Below are 20,172 nucleotides of genomic sequence, written 5' to 3'. Positions count from 1 at the left end.
GGCGAGTAGCTGCGGGGGGGGGCGGAGCTGTTGGCCGAGGTTGGAGTTGCCAGGACGAAGGGATGACCAGCTGTTGAGAAATGCTTGTTGAAGTTTTTGATTATCATGGATTTATCGGTGGTGACCGTGTTACCTAGCCTCAGTGCAGTGGGCAGCTGGGAGGAGGTGCTCTTGTTCTCCAAGGACTTTACAGTGTCCCAGAATTTTTTGGAGTTAGAGCTACAGGATGCATTTTTCGAACGGAGCATGCTTATTTAAGATGGTGAGGAAGTTACTTTTAAAGAATGACCAGGCATCCTCAACTGACGGGATGAGGTCAATATCCTTCCAGGATACCCGGGCCAGGTCGATTAGAAAGGCCTGCTCGCAGAAGTGTTTTAGGGAGCGTTTGACAGTGATGAGGATCACTCATCTCAAGGATGATCAAAGGAAATTGGATGCACCTGAGCTCAATTTGGAATGTGTGAATACTTATGTAAATGAGACATTTTTGTGTTTCATTTTCAGTTATATTTTTTTTTAAGCTGTAAAAGCATGTCTTCACTACTGGGAATTAGCAGGTCCTCCCATAAGGAAAAATATATATTTAATCCATTTGAATTCAGGATGTAACACAACAAAATGTGGAATAAGTCAAGGGGTATGAATACTTTCTGCACTGTAGGAGTAGAGTGATACAGGGAGCGTGTTTTGCAGGACTGGGGTTGAGTGTATTAGAGAAAAGTGATATAGGGTGAATTTGCCCCTTCACTGGGGGTTTGGCTGTGGTGAGCTGGGCCCGTCCCTCCTCTCCTCTCTCTGGCATTAATCACATTACTGCAGCACTGCTCTTCTCTGGACCCTTACATAACCCCTGAACACTGGAGGAGAGGCAGTGTGTATGTGGCACACAATGTGTAGTGAGGCAGCAACCGGGAGAGACAGAATGTATTCATGTGTATCTCTATTTGGTAGGAGGATGCAGCAACCTCAACACCCCAAGGCGTAGCTTTGTGTGTGTGTGTGTGTGTGTCAGAGCTTGCTGCACTCTATCTAGCTGAAATGCAGGGTGTGTGCTTGGAGAGTTCACTTAGCTGACGTGTGTGTGTGTGTGTGTGTGTGTGTGTGTGTGTGTGTGTGTGTGTGTGTGTGTGTGTGTGTGTGTGTGTGTGTGTGTGTGTGTGTGTGTGTGTGTGTGTGTGTGTGTGTGTGTGTGTGTGTGTGTGTGTGTGTGTGTGTGTGTGTGTGTGTGTGTGTCAGAGCTTGCTGCACTCGATCTAACTGAAATGCAGGGTGTGTGCTTGGAGAGTTCACTTAGCTGACGTGTGTGTGTGTGTGTGTGTGTGTGTGTGTGTGTGTGTGTGTGTGTGTGTGTGTGTGTGTGTGTGTGTGTGTGTGTGTGTGTGTGTGTGTGTGTGTGTGTGTGTGTGTGTGTGTGTGTGTGTGTGTGTGTGTGTGTGTGTGTGTGTGTGTGTCAGAGCTTGCTGCACTCGATCTAACTGAAATGCAGGGTGTGTGCTTGGAGAGTTCACTTAGCTGACGTGTGTTTGTGTTTTTGTGTGTGTTGCTGGGCAGGGTTGTCACAGAACTGGGTGTAAACAAGGTTACGTAATGCAGTTTGCCGTCACACCTCCTTATAAACGGTTTGGAGAAAGAGAAAGAGAAGGAGCGGGGTGAGTGAGTGTGTTTGGGGTGGAGAAGGAATACTATTCTATTCTTTAGTGTGTTTGAGCCAACGACAGAGAGAGAGAGAGCGAGAGAGAGAGCGAGAGAGAGAGCGAGAGAGAGAGAGAGAGAGAGAGAGAGAGAGAGAGAGAGAGAGAGAGAGAGAGAGAGAGAGAGAGAGAGAGAGAGAGAGAGAGAGAGAGAGAGAGAGAGAGAGAAAGAAGTGAACTAGTTGGCAGGCAGGGTGGAGAAAGGGAAGGCCGGCCGCGAGGAACCCGGAGGATGGGAGGGAGAGCGAGAGGAAGGAAAGGAGGGAAGAGAGAGGAGAGATCAGCATTGAACTGGAAGCTGTCCAGCTGTATGGGTTTTCAACAGTTACTCTCTAGCCCTCTCTGCTGCCTGTGGCCTGTAACTTCACCCAGGGATCATAGATCACTATTAACTGTGATAAACCTAAACAATGAACTTAGTCATCAGTGATTACCAGGAGTGAGGCTCTGTTAGAATCATTTAAATGAACATGGTGTATTTGACTATTATGTATGTATACTGAACAAAAATATAAATGCAACAATTTCAAAGATTTTACTGAGTTACAGTTCATCGAAATCAACACATTAGGCCTTATCTATGGATTTCACATGACTGGGAATACAGATATGCATCTGTTGGTCACAGATACCTTAAATGTAATGTAGGAGCGTGGATCAGAGAACCAAATCTAATTTTATTTGTCACATACACATGGTTAGCAGATGTTAATGCGAGTGTAGCGAAATGCTTGTGCTTCTAGTTCCGTCAATGCAGTAATAACCAACGAATAATCTAACCTAACAATTTCACAACAATTACCTTATACACACACAAGTGTAAAGGGATGAAGAATATGTACATAAAGATATATGAATGAGTGATGGTACAGAACGGCATAGGCAAGATGCAGTAGATGGTATAGAGTACAGCATATACATATGAGATGAGTAATGTAGGGTATGTAAACATTATATTAAGTGGCATTGTTTAAAGTGGCTAGTGAAACATTTTTTACATCCATTTCCATTATTAAAGTGAGCTTGAGTTGAGTCAGTATGTTGGCAGCAGCCACTCAATGTTAGTGTTGGCTGTTAACAGTCTGATGGCCTTGAAATAGAAGTTGTTTTTCAGTCTCTTGGTCCCTGCTGATGCACCTATACTGACCTCGCCTTCTGGATGATAACGGGGTGAACAGGCAGTCGCTCGGGTGGTTGTTGTCCTTGATGATCTTTATGGCCTTCCTGTGACATCGGTTGGTTTAGGTGTCCTGGAGGGCAGATAGTTTGCCGGTGATGCATTGTGCAGACCTCACTACCCTCTGGAGAGCTTTATGGTTGTGGGCGGAGCAGTTGCCATACCAGGCGGTGATACAGCCCAACAGGATGCTCTCGATTGTGCATCTCTAAAAGTTTGTGAGTGCTTTTGGTGACAAGCCAAATTTCTTCAGGCTCCTGAGGTTGAAGAGGCGCTGCTGCGCCTTCTTCACCACGCTGTCTGTGTGGGTGGACCAATTCAGTTTGTCCGTGATGTGTACGCCAAGGAACTTAAAACTTTCTACCCTCTCCACTACTGTCCCTTCGATGTGGATAAGGGGGGTGTACCCTCTGCTGTTTCCTGAAGTCCACGATCACCTCCTTTGTTTTGTTGACGTTGAGTGTGAGGTTATTTTCTTGACACTACACTCTCAGGGCCCTCACCTCCTCCCTGTAGGCCGTCTCGTCGTTGTTGGTAATCATGCCTAACACTGTAGTGTCGTCTGCAAACTTGATGATTGAGTTGGAGGCGTGCATGGCCACCCAGTCATGGGTGAATAGGGAGTACAGGAGAGGGCTTAGAACGCACCCTTGTGGGGCCCCAGTGTTGAAGATCAGCGAGGTGGAGATGTTGTTACCTACCCTCACCACCTGAGGGCGGCCCGTCAGGAAGTCCTGTACCCAGTCGCACAGGGCGGGGTCGAGACCCAGGGTCTCGAGCTTGATGACGAGTTTGGAGGGTACTATGGTGTTAAAGGCTGAGCTGTAGTCAATGAACAGCATTTTCACATAGGTATTCCTCTTGTCCAGATGGGTTAGGGCAGTGTGCAGTGTGATGGCGATTGCGTCATCTGTGGACCTTTTGGGCGGTAGGCAAATTGGAGTGGGTCTAGGGTGTCAGGTAGGGTGGACGTGATATGGTCCTTGACTAGTCTCTCAAAGCACTTCATGATAACGAAAGTGAGCGCTACGGGGCGGTAGTCGTTTAGCTCAGTTACCTTAGCTTTCTTGGGAACAGGAACAATGGTGGCCCTCTTGAAGCACGTGGGAACAGCAGACTGGGATAAGGATTGATTGAATATGTCCGTAAACACACCAGCCAGCTGGTCTGCGCATGCTCTGAGGACGCAGCTGGGGATGCCGTCTGGGCCTGCAGCCTTGCGAGGGTTAATACGTTTAAATGTTTTACTCACGTCGGCTGCAGTGAAGGAGAGTCCGCAGGTTTTGGTAGCGGGTCATGTCAGTGGCACTGTATTGTCCTCAAAGCGAGCAAAGAAGTTTAGTCTGTCTGGGAGCAAGACATCCTGGTCTGCGACGGGGCTGGTTTTCTTTTTGTAATCCGTGATTGACTGTAGACCCTGCCACATACCTCTTGTGTCTGAACCGTTGAATTGCGACTCTACTTTGTCTCTATACTGACCCTTAACTTGTTTGATTGCCTTGCGGAGGGAATCGCTACACTGTTTGTATTCGGTCAGTCATTATCTGATGTTACCACCATTTGCCTCAAGCGGCATGACACAGGCTGTTGATTGTGACCTGTGGAATGTTGTCCCACTCATCTTCAATGGCTGTGCAAAGTTGCTGGATATAGGCGGGAACTGGAACACGCTGTCGTACACGTTGATCCAGAGCATCCCAAACATGCTCAATGTGTGACATGTCTGGTGAGTATGCAGGCTATGGAAGAACTGGGACATTTTCAGCTTCCAGGAATTGTGTACAGATCCTTGCAACATGGGGCCGTGCATTATCATGCTGAAATATGAGGTGATGGTGGCAGATGAATGGCACGACAATGGTCCTCAGGATCTCGTCACGGTATCTCTGTGCATTCAAATTGCCATCGATAAAATGCATTTGAGTTTGTTGTCCATAGTTTATGCCTGCACATACCGTAACCCCACCACCACGGGGCAGTCTGTTCACAATGTTGATATCAGAAAACCGCTTACCCACACAATGCCATACACACTGTCTGCCATCTGCCCGGTAGAGTTGAAACCCTGGGATTCATCTATGAAGAGCAAACTTCTCCAGTGTGCCAGTGGCCATCGATGGTGAGCATTTGCCCACTGAAGTCGGTTACGATGCTGAACTGCAGTCAGATTAAGACCCTGGTGAGGACGACGAGCACGCTGATGAGCTTTCCTGAGAGGGTTTCTGGCAGTTTGTGCAGAAATTCTTCAGTTGTGCAAACCCACAGTTTCATCTGCTGTCAGACCATCCCGCAGGTGAAGAAGCCGAATGTGTAAGTCCTGGGCTGCATAGTTACACGTGGTTTGTGGTTGTGAGGGTGGCTGGTAGAGAAATTAACATTAAATTCTCTGGCAACAGCTCTCGTGGACATTCCTGCAGTCAACATGCCAATTCAATGCTCCCTCCAAACTTGAGGCAGCTGTGGCATTGTGTTGTGTGACCAAACTGCACATTTTCTAGTGGCCTTTTATTGTCTCCAGCGCAAGGTGCTCCTGTGTAATCGTCATGCTGTTTAATCAACTTCTTGATATTCCACACCTGTCAGGTGGATGGAATATCTTGGCAAAGGCAACGCTTACTAACAGGGATTTAAACAAATTTGTGCACAATATTTTTGAGAAATAAGCTGTTTTTTGGAATGGAACAGTTCTGGGATCTTTTCAGCTCATGAAAGATGGGACCAATACTTTACATGTTGTTTTTTATTTTTCTGTTCAGTGTCGTTCCCTCATGTAGCCATGTCCAAATTCGTAGTGGCAAATCACAACTTCCCATTGACATCAATGCTCGACTAAGTAAATCTAATTGGAAGTTAGGATTCGCCTCGAATAGTGTCACCTAATGACGATGCAGCAATGACAAAGTCATCTGTAAGACTTCTATTCATCAATCATACAGATCCGTACAATAGAGTGCATGAACAATAAACCCATGGATAGGTGTTAATTGTCCAGTCAGCCACACTAGGGCAGTTCCCCATAGGTGTTACATCACAGTCCTTTCCTTCTAGTTTTAGTTAGGGCTTAGACAGTATGGGTGGGGTTGGGGAGGTAAACCTTATGGAACATGGCTGCTCGTGTAACACTTAACATATCAAGCCCACATTAAGTATTTCAATATGTTGTTGCTGTTCTACTCATATTCTGTTGGATGTCATGTGCATGTATTTTCTATTGTTTTAGTGACTATTTGTATGTGCATTGTGGCTGTGTAAAGGCCCTTACCTGCCCAGAGACTACTAGTGCAAATGACCTCTTTTCTACCCCCAGCACATTTCCATGGAAGTTGCACTACTGTAATATTGGTGTCGGTTAATGTGCACTGTCCCGGTGAAATTCAAATTCAAATAGTGATCCTAATAATAATGTCTGCCCTCTCTCTCTCTCTGTCTTTGTCACTCTCAGGTCGGGCGTAGACATGGACATGCAGGTGGATCCTGATTCGCCGGATATGAAGAGGAGGCGTGTCCATATGTGTGACTATGATGGCTGTAACAAGGTGTACACCAAGAGCTCACACCTTAAAGCCCACCGCAGGATACACACAGGTAACACCAGTGTTGGGAAAGTTTTAGTATTACTAACTGAACCTTTTTTGGCAAAAGTAACGTTACTTTACAATATTACTTTGTGTGGTAAGTAACGAGTTATATTACTTTGCTTTGCTTTCATGGAAAAAAATCCCAATCTCACAGTTTATTTCATTGTTTGTTTAACTGCGTACTCTACCAAAGATAGGCTACTTACTAAGTCAGGTTGGATCACTGCTTTCTTCTTCCATCTGATGGGCTACTTACTAAGTCAGGTTGGATCACTGCTTTCTCCTTCCATCTGATAGGCTACTTACTAAGTCAGGTTGGATCACTGCTTTCTCCTTCCATCTGATAGGATACCTACTAAGTCAGGTTGGATCACTGCTTTCTCCTTCCATCTGATAGGCTACTTACTAAGTCAGGTTGGATCACTGGTTTCTCCTTCCATCTGATAGGCTACTTACTAAGTCAGGTTGGATCACTGCTTTCTCCTTCCATCTGATAGGCTACTTACTAAGTCAGGTTGGATCACTGCTTTCTCCTTCCATCTGATAGGCTACTTACTAAGTCAGGTTGGATCACTGCTTTCTCCTTCCATCTGATAGGCTACTTACTAAGTCAGGTTGGATCACTGCTTTCTCCTTCCATCTGATAGGCTACTTACTAAGTCAGGTTGGATCACTGCTTTCTCCTTCCATCTAATAGGCTACTTACTAAGTCAGGTTGGATCACTGGTTTCTCCTTCCATCTGATAGGCTACTTACTAAGTCAGGTTGGATCACTGCTTTCTCCTTCCATCTGATAGGCTACTTACTAAGTCAGGTTGGATCACTGCTTTCTCCTTCCATCTGATAGGCTACTTACTAAGTCAGGTTGGATCACTGCTTTCTCCTTCCATCTGATAGGCTACTTACTAAGTCAGGTTGGATCACTGGTTTCTCCTTCCATCTAATAGGCTACTTACTAAGTCAGGTTGGATCACTGCTTTCTCCTTCCATCTGATAGGCTACTTACTAAGTCAGGTTGGATCACTGGTTTCTCCTTCCATCTAATAGGCTACTTACTAAGTCAGGTTGGATCACTGGTTTCTCTTTCCATCTGTGGCGCTGCTTAATTAGCCGTATACTGTATACTGTAAGCCACACATCTGTACAGATTTCCTCTCCTTTCATTGAAAATCTTTCCCTGGAGCCACCAGTTCTTTCTGTTAGACCTCACATACACAGCCTATAGAGATGTATAGACATCAGAGGTGCACCCTCTATACATTTCTATGGACAGCAGCCCGTCATTATATTTCTCAAAACACCCTTTCTCCGCTCGCTCAAGAACTAAATGAGGAAACAAGTCGAGATCGGATCATGGAAACACACCCGGTGGAGATAAGATTCTGAAAGTAACACACACGTTGTTTGACAAAGTAACTGTAATAAAATAACCCAAGTAATGCATTACATTTTATGAGCAACAGGGTAAAGTATCGGATTACGTTACTTGTTAGTTCTGTAACGCGATACCCCCAACACTGGGTAACACACACCCTGACCTGCCCACATACTCATCTATAGCCCATGACTGATCCAGGAGCCTAGTGTTTTCCAACTCCAGTCCTCAAGTACCCCCAACAGTACACATTTTTATTGCAGGCCCAGACAAGCACACCTGATTCAACTGATCATCAAGCCCTAAATTAGTTCAATGAGGTATGTTTGACCCAGGCTACACACTTTTTATGCTGTTGGGAGTTCTCGACGACTGGAGTTGGGAAACACTGCTGTAGCCAATGAATAGCCACTGCTGTAGCCAACTGCTCTTAAATGCTAGTAAAACTAAGTGCATGCTCTTCAACCGATTGCTGCCCACACCCGCCTGCCCGACTAGCATCACTACTCTGGACGGTTCTGACTTAGAATATGTGGACAACTACAAATACCTAGGTGTCTGGTTAGACTGTAAACTCTCCTTCCAGACTCATATCAAACATCTCCAATCCAAAATGAAATCTAGAATCGGCTTCCTATTTCGCAACAAAGCCTCCTTCACCCATGCTGCCAAACATATCCTCGTACAAAATAGCCTCCAACACTCTACTCAGCAAATTGGATGCAGTCTATCACAGTGCCGTCTGTTTTGTCACCAAAGACCCATATACTACCCACCACTGCGACCTGTACGCTCTCACTGGCTGGCCCTCACTACATATCCGTCGCCAAACCCACTGGCTCCAGATCATCTATAAGTCTTTGCTAGGTAAAGCCCCGCCTTATCTCAGCTCACTGGTCACCATAGCAACACCAACCCGTAGCAAGCGCTCCAGTCGGTACATCTCACTGGTCATCCCCAAAACTAACACCCCCTTAGGTCACCTTTCCTTCCAGTTCTCTGCTGCCAATGACTGGAACGAACTGCAAAAATCACTGAAGCTGGAGACTTATATCTTACCGATCGCTGCACCTGTACACAGCCCATCTGTAAATGGCACAACCAACTCCCTCATCCCCATATTGTTATTTACCCTCTTGCTCTTTTGCACCTACTCTCTACTTCATATCATCGTCTGCACATCTATCACGACAGTGTTAATGATAAATTGTAATTATTTCACCTCTATGGCCTATTTTGTTGCCTTACCTCCCTAATCTTACTACATTTGCACACACTGTACATATACTTTTCTATTGTGTTATTGACTGTACGTCTGTTTGTTCCATGTGTAACTCTGTTGTTGTTTTTGTCGCACTGCTTTGCTTTATCTTGGCCAGATCACAGTTGTGAATGATAACTTGTTCTCAACTGGCCTACCTGGTTAAATAAAGGTGGAAAAAGTCATTTAAAAAAATAGGCACGTTGCGTGGATCTATACTATAACTTCTTATCTGAAGATGCCTCGTTTTTTCTCAATTACATGCACTGAATGTACTTCCTATTAAACCAATCAACCAACTAACTCTGTCTTCTTCCCTGTAGGAGAGAAGCCATACCACTGTACATGGGAGGGCTGTACTTGGAGGTTCGCCCGGTCAGACGAGCTGACACGACACTTCCGTAAACACACGGGCATCAAGCCCTTCCGCTGCACCGACTGTGACCGCTCCTTCTCCCGGTCCGACCACCTAGCCCTGCACCGGAGACGCCACGTCATGATGTGAACCATGACCTCTGGCCCCTGATCTTTAAACCCTTCCCCCTACTACCATCACCCCCCACCCCCACTCCCACCCCCCCTCGGTACTCAACTGAAACTCAGATGGGAGGGGCTAAACCCTGAATTGTCACTTCCTGTTCCTGTCTCTTTTCTCTCCTCTTCCTCTAATTTGAACTGTGGGTCATCATGGAGATCAGGAAATGAAAGAGGTGGAGAACGCAGATTGCAAAGTAAATGATGAGAGCAGTTCATTGTTGTTATTTGGTTGCCCGGCACCTGAAGGGGGAGTCCACCACTCTTCACAGCCACCCTCACCACAATGCTTACCTTCTCATCTCTCCCTCACACCCCACTCAGTGTGACCATGGCATGACGCCAACCTCCTCTATGGCTTCCTATCCTATCCTGGACTGAGAGTGAGACAGAGAACGGACTTTGAAGTGATGCAGGGATGCCTACACCATACACTCAGCTCAGAGGAAGAAGATGAGGGAGGAAGAGAACGGAGAGGAGGTGAAGGGGGCGGGGAAGGATATGTGGCTTTTGTCTTGTTTGTTGACTTCAGAGGGGAAGATACTGTAGATACCTTTACTGTATTTTCTTTCTCAACTTGTGTGTGTGTGTGTGTGTGTGTGTGTGTGTGTGTGTGTGTGTGTGTGTGTGTGTGTGTGTGTGTGTGTGTGTGTGTGTGCGTGCGTGCGTGCGTGCGTGCGTGCGTGCGTGCGTGCGTGCGTGCGTGCGTGCGTGCGTGCGTGCGTGCGTGCGTGCGTGCGTGCGTGCGTGCGTGCGTGCGTGCGTGCGTGCGTGCGTGCGTGCGTGCGTGCGTGCGTGCGTGCGTGCGTGCGTGCGTGCGTGCGTGCGTGCGTGCGTGCGTGCGTGCGTGCGTGCGTGCGTGCGTGCGTGCGTGCGTGCGTGCGTGCGTGCGTGCGTGCGTGCGTGCGTGCGTGCGTGCGTGCGTGCGTGCGTGCGTGCGTGCGTGCGTGCGTGCGTGCGTGCGTGCGTGCGTGCGTGCGTGCGTGCGTGCGTGCGTGCGTGCGTGCGTGCGTGCGTGCGTGCGTGCGTGCGTGCGTGCGTGCGTGCGTGCGTGCGTGCGTGCGTGCGTGCGTGCGTGCGTGCGTGCGTGCGTGCGTGCGTGCGCGTTAGTGAAGCGTGTGCTATTTAAAGACAGTTGAAGATGCATAAAGTCCTCTCCTCCATATTCTTCCCGAGCAGAGTCCGCAGGGGTAGAACTGTTCTATTCTATCTAATTCAACCCCCCCTCCACTCCCTCATCCCCTAAAACAGGGAGCTACAAGACTGTGAATTTTTATTAAGATTCTGTTTTCCTCCGTTTCAATCAGAAATGAAATCATGTTCACTTGCCCCACATTTTTAACTTGTTTGTTCAGTAACAGTATTTGTTGTTTAAAAAAGTTATATTTTCCTTCTTCTCCTTCCCTCCTCTTTGCCAGTGAATGGCTCTTAACAGAATAACATCCTTTTTTTGTCCATTTCAAATCCTTAGATTGTGTTTGAGGCTGTGAAAGTATAAGAAAAAAAGTTTGAGATTACAAATGGAACTCTCGCAGGGATCTAGGGGGAGCTTGTGTGTGTGTGTTTTTGTGTGTGTATGGACGTGTGTGTGTGGAACAAATAATCAGAACTCATGATTTTAGAAGTGTGTGTTTGGGGCAGCAGAGTGTTACCTCTTGCTCGTCGGCGCCTTAATGAATCAAAGTCAATCTGAGAAACTCTGGTTTTAGAAACGCGCGTTTATTTTGGTCTTCAGGGTTACCCAGGAAACGGGGTCTTATCGCCCTGACGACAGGTCACGAGGCACTCTCTTTTTTTGTTACAAGCATTTCTACCCAGACTCAGATCAGGGCTTGTATTTACAGAGTCACAGAGTACGATTTTTGATCTAGGATCAGGTCTGCCCTTTCCATACGATCTTATTCATTATGATCTAAAAGGCAAAACTGATCCTAGATCAGGAATTTACTGATCTTCATGTCTTAAGCTGGCTGTTTTTAGCTCCTGCTCTCTGGGTTCACTTGATTATGCAACTTCCACAGACCTCACTCCTTACGCTGTACTGGGGTCAGTGGATAAGTATGTGTTGCTAGTGGAACATACAAAGAGCTCACTCCAAAGTGCTGTTATGGAGTAAGTAGCAACATACATCTTGCTACTGGGACATACACAGATCTTGCTCCAAAGGGCTGTACTGAAGCCAGTGGCTAAGTACGTGTTGCCACTGGAACGCACAGCTCCTGTGGTACTAGTGTTGAGTGATTAACTGAAATGTCGGTTATTTTACATTTTTCAAACAACTAATTGACCAACATCAGTTCAATTATTTAAATTCCATTGTTCCGTTTTTTCAGTGAGCTCATTGCACAGTTTCTGTACAAAGAAAGCAGATATAGACTGAAATGTTTGATGTGGGAGGGAGTTGTAGTTTCAACAGGGCCAATATTCTAAATAGTTTAGCTCATACAACGCGGTGAATAACTACAATGACCATAATCCATTGCGCATCTACTTGTCTGGTCTATGTGTTCTTTTACGCCAGCTATGGAAGAGACAGGAGAATGCGTGATGGTGAGCGGATACAGAGAGCAGCTGTTGGTTCGCAAGGTATCTGTACCTGCAAATACATGATCTAAGTGATTTGATATTTGGTATTCAGCAGTCATAAAATATGCGTTATTTACTTTGAAGCACTACTAAAATAGTGATTTTGTCAGACGGCAGCTCTATAGAGATGAGTTGGAATGAAATACAAATACAAAACTACAACTCCCTCCTACGTCAAACAGTTCAGGCTGTAAAGTCATCAAATAAAACAAATGTAATATACGCAACAGCTGAAATATTTGATTAAAGTGATGTGAATAAATGTTGGTTAATATAAGTGATGCACAGTAATGGGCAGTCACTACCACCATGGGACTTTTATTATTTGTTTTGTCCTGTGTTATTACAGCATTCAACCCACATAATGCATAGTGCATTTAATGAACCGACCTCAAAAAGTACTAATCGCTCAGCACTATGTGGGACATACATACAGAGAGGGCATGTAAAACAAATGGTTTGGCTGTCTCGCTAGCAGTCGCAGCAGCCATAATCATTTCAAACGCTAGCTAAATAAAACACGAGCGAATTTAACATCCCTTTTCTGTTGACAATTTAAAAACGAAATGCAGATAATGCTCGTCTGACTCTGAGCCCAGCCTTGGTGTGAGTTGAGTTGAGCGCATGCCGGAAGCAGCGAGAGATCTTATTGGTCCACACAGAGCAATGCAATGTTCCTATGAGTTTCTCTCATTCTCTGCTTCGACTCCTAACAATGATACTAAGCACATCTTTCTAGAAGAGTATATGCATTTGATTGCAACTTGTTTTGTTTTGTAAACTGTTCATATTAGATGTTAAGGACTATGAGAATAATGAAAAAGAATAAGAAGTGTACATTCTGTATATAAATCAAAAAGCATAATAAATGTAACAGGTGGAGTTCTATTTTTAACACTGACTAGACAATGTGAAAATATCATTTGTATTTTCTTTTCTCCTCTGTTGGATGGATTTACAAATGAAATGTGTATAAAAAGTTAAAATCCTTCTTTACAAAAAAAAATCCCCCAAAATCGGTCCCTTTTGTGTTGTGCTCACTGTTGTTGCATGGAGAGTAGCATTTGTTTTTGTGAAGTTGGTGAGCATGTCGGTGTGAAACATGGTGCCCTAACCTAACAGTTATGATGACCTGCAACGAGCACTGAACCGTCTCGACCATATCCTTATCCCAAAAGTCACCCTATTCCCTATGTAGTGCATTACCTTAGGGTTCTGGTCAAACGTAGTGCACTATATAGAGAGAAGGATGCAATTGTGGACACACCCCAATGCTGAAAAACTGATAATGTGTCATATCTGTTGTCGTTGGTCAAACCCACCTCAATTGCATAGACATAGCAATGCCAGTGATATACAATACAAGACACCAACTCATCCATATGAAATAACATCAGAATCCTTTTTAATGTACTCCGTATACCACAAAGAAAACCATCCAGTAATACATCAATACACCACGATAGTGATGCTCTTGACCAAGAACATGCATCTATGGTTCAGTCTTGGCAGCATCCGACTGAAGAATTCATGACCATCTGCTCCTTACTGTATCTGAACAAGCACGTTTATCCACTATTCGCTAGTCACCCATCACTTCTGCAATACGGCACCACATAATGTAAGGGTAAATTGATTGATTGTGTGTGTGTGTGTGTGTGAGTGTGCTTTTTCTTATCATTAATCAAAACTCTTAAGAAATCATCATTTTAGGTATTTTTTATTGAATGCAGTAATTTATGGGCCAGTACTATATTACTCAGTGCAATGCAGTTATCGTTATAATAATACAAGTCATTAATATTATTTCTTTTGTATTTGTACAGAACAAATGTGTAAAGATCAGTGAGGAAAACGTGAACTTTTTGATACTGTGAGATGTTGTTTCATTAAGTCAGTTTCCCCCTGTACAGTTGTGATTTACCCCACTCCTTTTATAGAATAAAATGTTTTTGGTTCAGATTGATGATGCAATGTCTTTATTGTTGACTTTTACGTGCTGCTGACACCAGCCACAAGGCGTACGTCCGCATGCGCCATCTCACACGTCGATTTTGTCCATCGACAAACACACATGAAACATTAATGGACTTGTTGTTGCTAGCTCATTTGTCCTAGAAGATAAACATTTGGTTGTTATTTGACCTGAAATTGCATTTAGTCCTTTTCTGCTCAATCTTTGTATAATTTTGTAGTAGTGTATGATTGCGGCCCGCAATTCGGGGCGTTTCCCTCGGTTGCACAAATAAACAGGATGTAAAACAGCACATTTTAAAGTGTTCACTCCGTTTAAGTGTATTCATTTCAAATCGAATGTTATTGGCACACAGATTTAAACAGCACATTAATATTTAAACTGCACATTTCAAGCTTTCACTCAGTTTTTGTTTTATTCGTATCAAATCTAATTTTGGTCGCATACACAGATATGCAGATGTTAATGAAGGAGCAGCGAAATGCTTCTGTTACTAGCTCCAACAGTGCACTAGAATGTCTCGGCAAATGCAATACATACATTTTTTCTACCTTAACAACAAATCAAGAAATAACAATCCAAGTAGGTATATTAGTGAGAATATCAATACGCTGTGTGTTTAGACAGAATATCAATACGCTGTGTGTTTAGACAGAATATCAATACGCTGTGTGTTTAGACAGAATATCAATACGCTGTGTGTTTAGACAGAATATCAATACGCTGTGTGTTTAGACAGAATATCAATACGCTGTGTGTTTAGACAGAATATCAATACGCTGTGTGTTTAGACAGAATATCAATACGCTGTGTGTTTAGACAGAATATCAATACGCTGTGTGTTTAGACAGAATATCAATACGCTGTGTGTTTAGACAGAATATCAATACGCTGTGTGTTTAGACAGAATATCAATACGCTGTGTGTTTAGACAGAATATCAATACGCTGTGTGTTTAGACAGAATATCAATACGCTGTGTGTTTAGACAGAATATCAATACGCTGTGTGTTTAGACAGAATATCAATACGCTGTGTGTTTAGACAGAATATCAATACGCTGTGTGTTTAGACAGAATATCAATACGCTGTGTGTTTAGACAGAATATCAATACGCTGTGTGTTTAGACAGAATATCATTGGGAAAAGATCATGGTACGTACAGTTTATTTTACCTGTATTTAACTGGCTTTGCCTCTCAAGGACATTCAGAGACTCTATTGACAGTTAGGGCTGTTGCGGTGACCGTATTACCGGCACATCGGCGGTCACGAGTCATGAGTCATGGTAATTAGGCTTCTCCAAGCTCTGATGCTGCTGATGGTCCTTAATAGTCTACCAAACTTGTTAACTGCCTGGTACTCAAGCACTCTATTGCCCCTCTAATCACTCTGACATCAATGGAAATGTAATGGAAAATCTAATCAAACACTTCATGAAAGCCCATGAATTCATGTTGCGCAACATTTAAAAAAGAATTTTTTTTACCTTTATTTAACCAGTTAAGAACATATTCTTATTTTCAATGACAGCCTGGGAACAGTGGGTTAACTGCCTGTTCAGGGGCCTTGTCAGCTCGGGGGTTTGAACTCGCAACCTTCCGGTTACTAGTCCAACGCTCTAACCACTAGGCTATGCTGCCGCCCCACTAGGCTATGCTGTATAGCCTATATTTCTATAGGCTATACAATTGTGTGAGAAAACAGAGTGATGGCCTCTATTTAAAAGAGGAGGATCCCATCAGCTTTCTATAGGCTGGGACTACTATATTTATTTCTCAACTTTCCTAATATAATTTTTTTTTAAATGAAACACGGGAACAGCGTCCTCCGTTCACTATTTAAGTGCATTTTTATGTTACAGCCTTATTCCAAAATGTATTAAATCTACACACAATACTACACCATAGTGACAAGGCAAAAACAGGATTTTAGACATTTTTGATCACATTTACATCATCAAGCACCTTTGGCAACAATTACAGCCCGGAGTCTGCTTGGGTATGACGCTACAAGCTTGGCACACCTGTATTTGTGGAGTTTATCCCATTCTTCTCTGCAGATCCTCTCAAGCTCTGTCAAGTTGGACGGCGAGCGTCGCTGCACAGCAATTTTCAGGTCTCTCCAGAAATGTTCGATCAGGTTTTATGTCCAGGCTCTGGTTTTGCCTCTCAAGGACATTCAGAGACTTGTCCTGAAGCCTGTCCTGCGTGGTCTTGGCTGTGTCTTGGCTGTGTGCTTTGGGTCATTGTCCTGTTGGAAGGTGAACACACCTACTCATCCAGGGTTTTTCTTTATTTTTTACTATTTTCTACATTGTAGAATAATTTGTGTCAAAGGTGATTGACACACTTTATAAAGATGAACAATAATGAGTGTATAAAACTAGAAAAGTACATTTCCTTGAATAATGTGTGGTGTGAAAGTTGGTGTGGTGTCTCTAGCTTGAACTGTTCAAGACTTACTGTTGGTGGCTATTGTATGCAAATGTATGCACATTTATATAGTTGCAGTTCATGCAAGTTTCACAGAATGTTAAGTTAGGATAGCCTGAACATGTGAAAGGTGGTTTGGTGCCTATAGCCTGAATGGTTGAAGACTTACTGTTGGTGGGATATTTAATGCAAATCTATAGTGATAGTTGATCAATGTTTTTAAGAATTTGAATTTGGGATAAGAGGCACATGTGAATGTTGGTTTAGTGTCTCTACCTTGAACCGATCAAGAGTTACTGTTGGTGGGTTGTTTTATGTTCATTTATGCAAATGTTTACAACTATAGTTAATTTATATAATTATAGTTGATAACGTTTTTAATCATTTGAAGTTAGATAGCCTGAACATGTGAACGTTGGTTTGGTGTCTCCAGCTTGAATGGTTCAAGAGTTACTGTTGGTGGGTTATTTTATGGAAATGTATGAAAATATATATAGTTATAGTTGATAAAGTTAGAAAAAATGTTAGGATAGCCTGAACATTGTTGGTTTGTTGGTTTGGTGTATCTAGCTTGAGCGGTTCAAGAGTTATTGTTGGTGAGTTGTTTTATGCTAATTTATGCAAATGTGTACAGTTATAATATATACAATTTGAACCAGATTTTAAGATAGGATAGTCTGAACATGTGAATATTGGTTTGGTGTCTCTAGCTTGAACGGATCAAGAGTTACTGTTGGTGAGTTGTGTTGTGCTAATTCAAATTTTTCAGTTTATAAAGGATTTTTTTGAGAATTTCAAGTTAGTATAAACTTAGCTTTTCAAATTTGGACCTGGACCATTTTGAAAGCTACCACTGTATTCCGATTGTTCTCATTCAAACCCATGTTTATTTATGAAACATGTAAATGGTTATAGTTCCAAAAGTATACATAGTATCAGATCACCTTTGACAAGCCATAGAAGTTGGACTGAACATCTCAACGTTATAATTAAAATTATAATGGTGGCAGGACCTCTTCATGTCCCAAAAATAATACATGCCCATCTTATCCTATGGGCCCCTTATGTTTAGCATGGTGTGTTCTTTGGTATGTCTGTCCTTATTAGGACTCGTAGACTATGTGTCTCTTCTATCATTCCTTCAGCATCTTCATGTCCTAAAAATAATATATGTACTATGTCTATAGTCCATCAGTTGGTCATTTGGCTGACCCCCTCCTTTGTGTGTCCCTCTGACCTCGATATGTCCAACTGTCCTATGCTCTCATGGCCTTGCTTTGGTTTCCTGTCCTCTACAATAGACAATGCATTTTACCCTAAACATTTATGCATTTTATGGCTTTGGCCATTACGTCTGTTATTTCTTGGTTTCCTGTTTTTACCAGAATGGCAAATGCACTCTAAGTGTATCCTCTTCCTCTTGTGGTCTAATGTACACCTTTGCTCTACAGTATTATGTTTGTCCCTATATGTACCGCTTGCTCCCACACTAGGGACGTCATGACGAAGGAAGTCTGTTATAGTCTCCTCGTTCGGTTACGTCGAATAGACCAGTCTTGATGGAGTAGTAGGTTTCCATGTAGCAAAGGGGTTTAGTCCAATTGGTAAAATAGAAAGGTATAGTGGCCCAAGAAATTGGGCCACTATGCCTATAACTCTTCAACTAAAAGTCCAATATGCTCTAGACAGCTAGCGGACCGCGGTTAGCAGGCTAGCAGATGGGCATTCAGGGGACGTCTCGACAGGGGCCTGTTGGAAGAAGAAAAAAAAACCTTGTGCAGATTATGTCGGTAGTCCAGTAGTGATGGATAAACTAAGGCTTCGTGTAGTAAAAGTTCTGCATCAGTGGCTTGTGGGATATGTGTGGAAGCAAGGTTATGCTTAATGTGTTTATGTTAATTAACGGTAAATTACCATAAGACCGACAGTTACTTGGCTGACAATCACCGGTTGTGGTTGTTTGTGGTCAGTCATTTTGGCCAGTAGTTGTGGTCAGTAGTGGTCAGTAGTTTTGTTAAGTAGGTGTGTAGTTCAGTAGTTGTGGTCAGTAGTTTGTTTTCAGTAGTCTGACATAAGGTCATACCATGGATCATATAGATATTTGATAGGAGGACCTCTTTAGGTATCCCCAGAAAAGATTTTATATTCTTGAGAATGTATCCTTTACTACTATACCCTGGAGAAACACATTGAGTAACACATTCACGAATGGAAAAAAATACATTTAAAAAATCAATAATAAGCGCTAAGGTTTTGAAGTGTCTGTCATATATCTAGGAGAAAAGTTGGGAAATATATACAGTGGGGCAAAAAAGTATTTAGTCATCCACCAATTGTGCAAGTTCTCCCACTTAAAAAGATGAGAGAGGCCTGTAATTGTCATCATAGGTACACTTCAACTATGACAGACAAAATGAGAAAGGCCTCTCTCATCTTTTTAAGTGGGAGAACTTGCACAAGTGGTGGGTGACTACATTTTTTTTGCCCCACTGTATATGAATATTCATCTCAGTTACAGCACAAATTGGTACATTTAAAAATACTCTGATCTTGTAGATTATTTAGGGTTAGGAAAGTATCTATGAATCATAAAAAAAACAGGTTTGGAGAGCCTTTATGAATGAAAGATAGAAATCGGTGGAAAATTGCCACATTCAGCTCTTTAACCGATGGTAATGTTGCACGATTAGTGTAGATAGAATTATAACAGGAAGAATAGTGTACAATAGTAGGCTATGCCCTCGTCTATTGCCTGCACTAACCATGGAACTGTGTGATGACATAGTCAAGTTTTGCGCCATGAGTCGGGTTCCAACTTTTACGACTTGGTCTGTGCTCCGCTCCATAAGGAGCCTACATTTAGATACTGATAGTGGCTACTATTTAACATGATCGAATTAGGAAACAGAGAAAGTCGGGGTAGCCTATAATTAAGACATTCGAGAGTGCCCATTCCAGCAAGTTAAAAGGCCATGCAAATTTCAATTCTGTGTAATGGCAACAGCATTTCAGAAACTTTACTGTGGGAACATTGATGTGTTGACATGCTTCAGTTATGCTTCATTATGACTCGTTTCACATTTGTCTCCATTTTAAGGACAAATATATCTAAAGCAAGTGTCATTTATATTTACAATTGCCTTATCCAAACGGATTACTGATTTACCAAGCTCTTATCAATAGCTCTAATCAAATTGCAAATTACTGAACTGGGTAAAAAAATAAAACACTAATATATCTTAATTAGAAAAGTATTCAACTCCCTGAGTCAATATATGTTAGAATCACCTTTGGCAGCGATTACAGCTGTTTTTAGTCTTTCTGGTTAAGTCCACTCCTGGATTGTGCAACATTTTCCCATTATTCGCTGTCAAATTGGTTGTCAAATTGGTCTTGCCATAGATTTTCAAGCAGATTTAAGTCAAAACTGTAACTCGGCCACTCAGGAACATTCACTGTCTTTTTGGTAAGCAACTCCAGTGTAGATTTGGCCTCGTGTTTTAGGATATTGTCCTGCTGAAAGATGAATTAATCTCCCAGTGTCTGGTAGAAAGCAGAC

At 43.1% G+C, this 20,172-nt stretch overlaps 1 protein-coding gene across 4 annotated transcripts in view; it reads left to right on the top strand.

Moving 5' to 3' along the window:
- Positions 1–10,299, top strand: part of LOC123994757 (Krueppel-like factor 8) — a 115,853-nt gene extending 105,554 nt beyond the window's left edge. For all 4 annotated transcript variants that reach the window (XM_046297721.1, XM_046297720.1, XM_046297722.1 and 1 more), the window contains exons 6-7: positions 6,314–6,456; positions 9,409–10,299. In XM_046297721.1, coding sequence (XP_046153677.1) covers positions 6,314–6,456; positions 9,409–9,590 — 325 coding nt within the window. In that variant the 3' untranslated portion in view covers positions 9,591–10,299. The remainder of the gene's footprint in view (positions 1–6,313; positions 6,457–9,408) is intronic.
- The last annotated feature ends 9,873 nt before the right edge of the window (positions 10,300–20,172 follow it).

The sequence above is a fragment of the Oncorhynchus gorbuscha genome, linkage group LG14, assembly GCF_021184085.1.
Source record: "Oncorhynchus gorbuscha isolate QuinsamMale2020 ecotype Even-year linkage group LG14, OgorEven_v1.0, whole genome shotgun sequence".
NCBI classification, from domain to species: Eukaryota; Metazoa; Chordata; class Actinopteri; order Salmoniformes; family Salmonidae; genus Oncorhynchus; species Oncorhynchus gorbuscha.
This window is presented reverse-complemented; position numbering and strand designations above follow the sequence as displayed.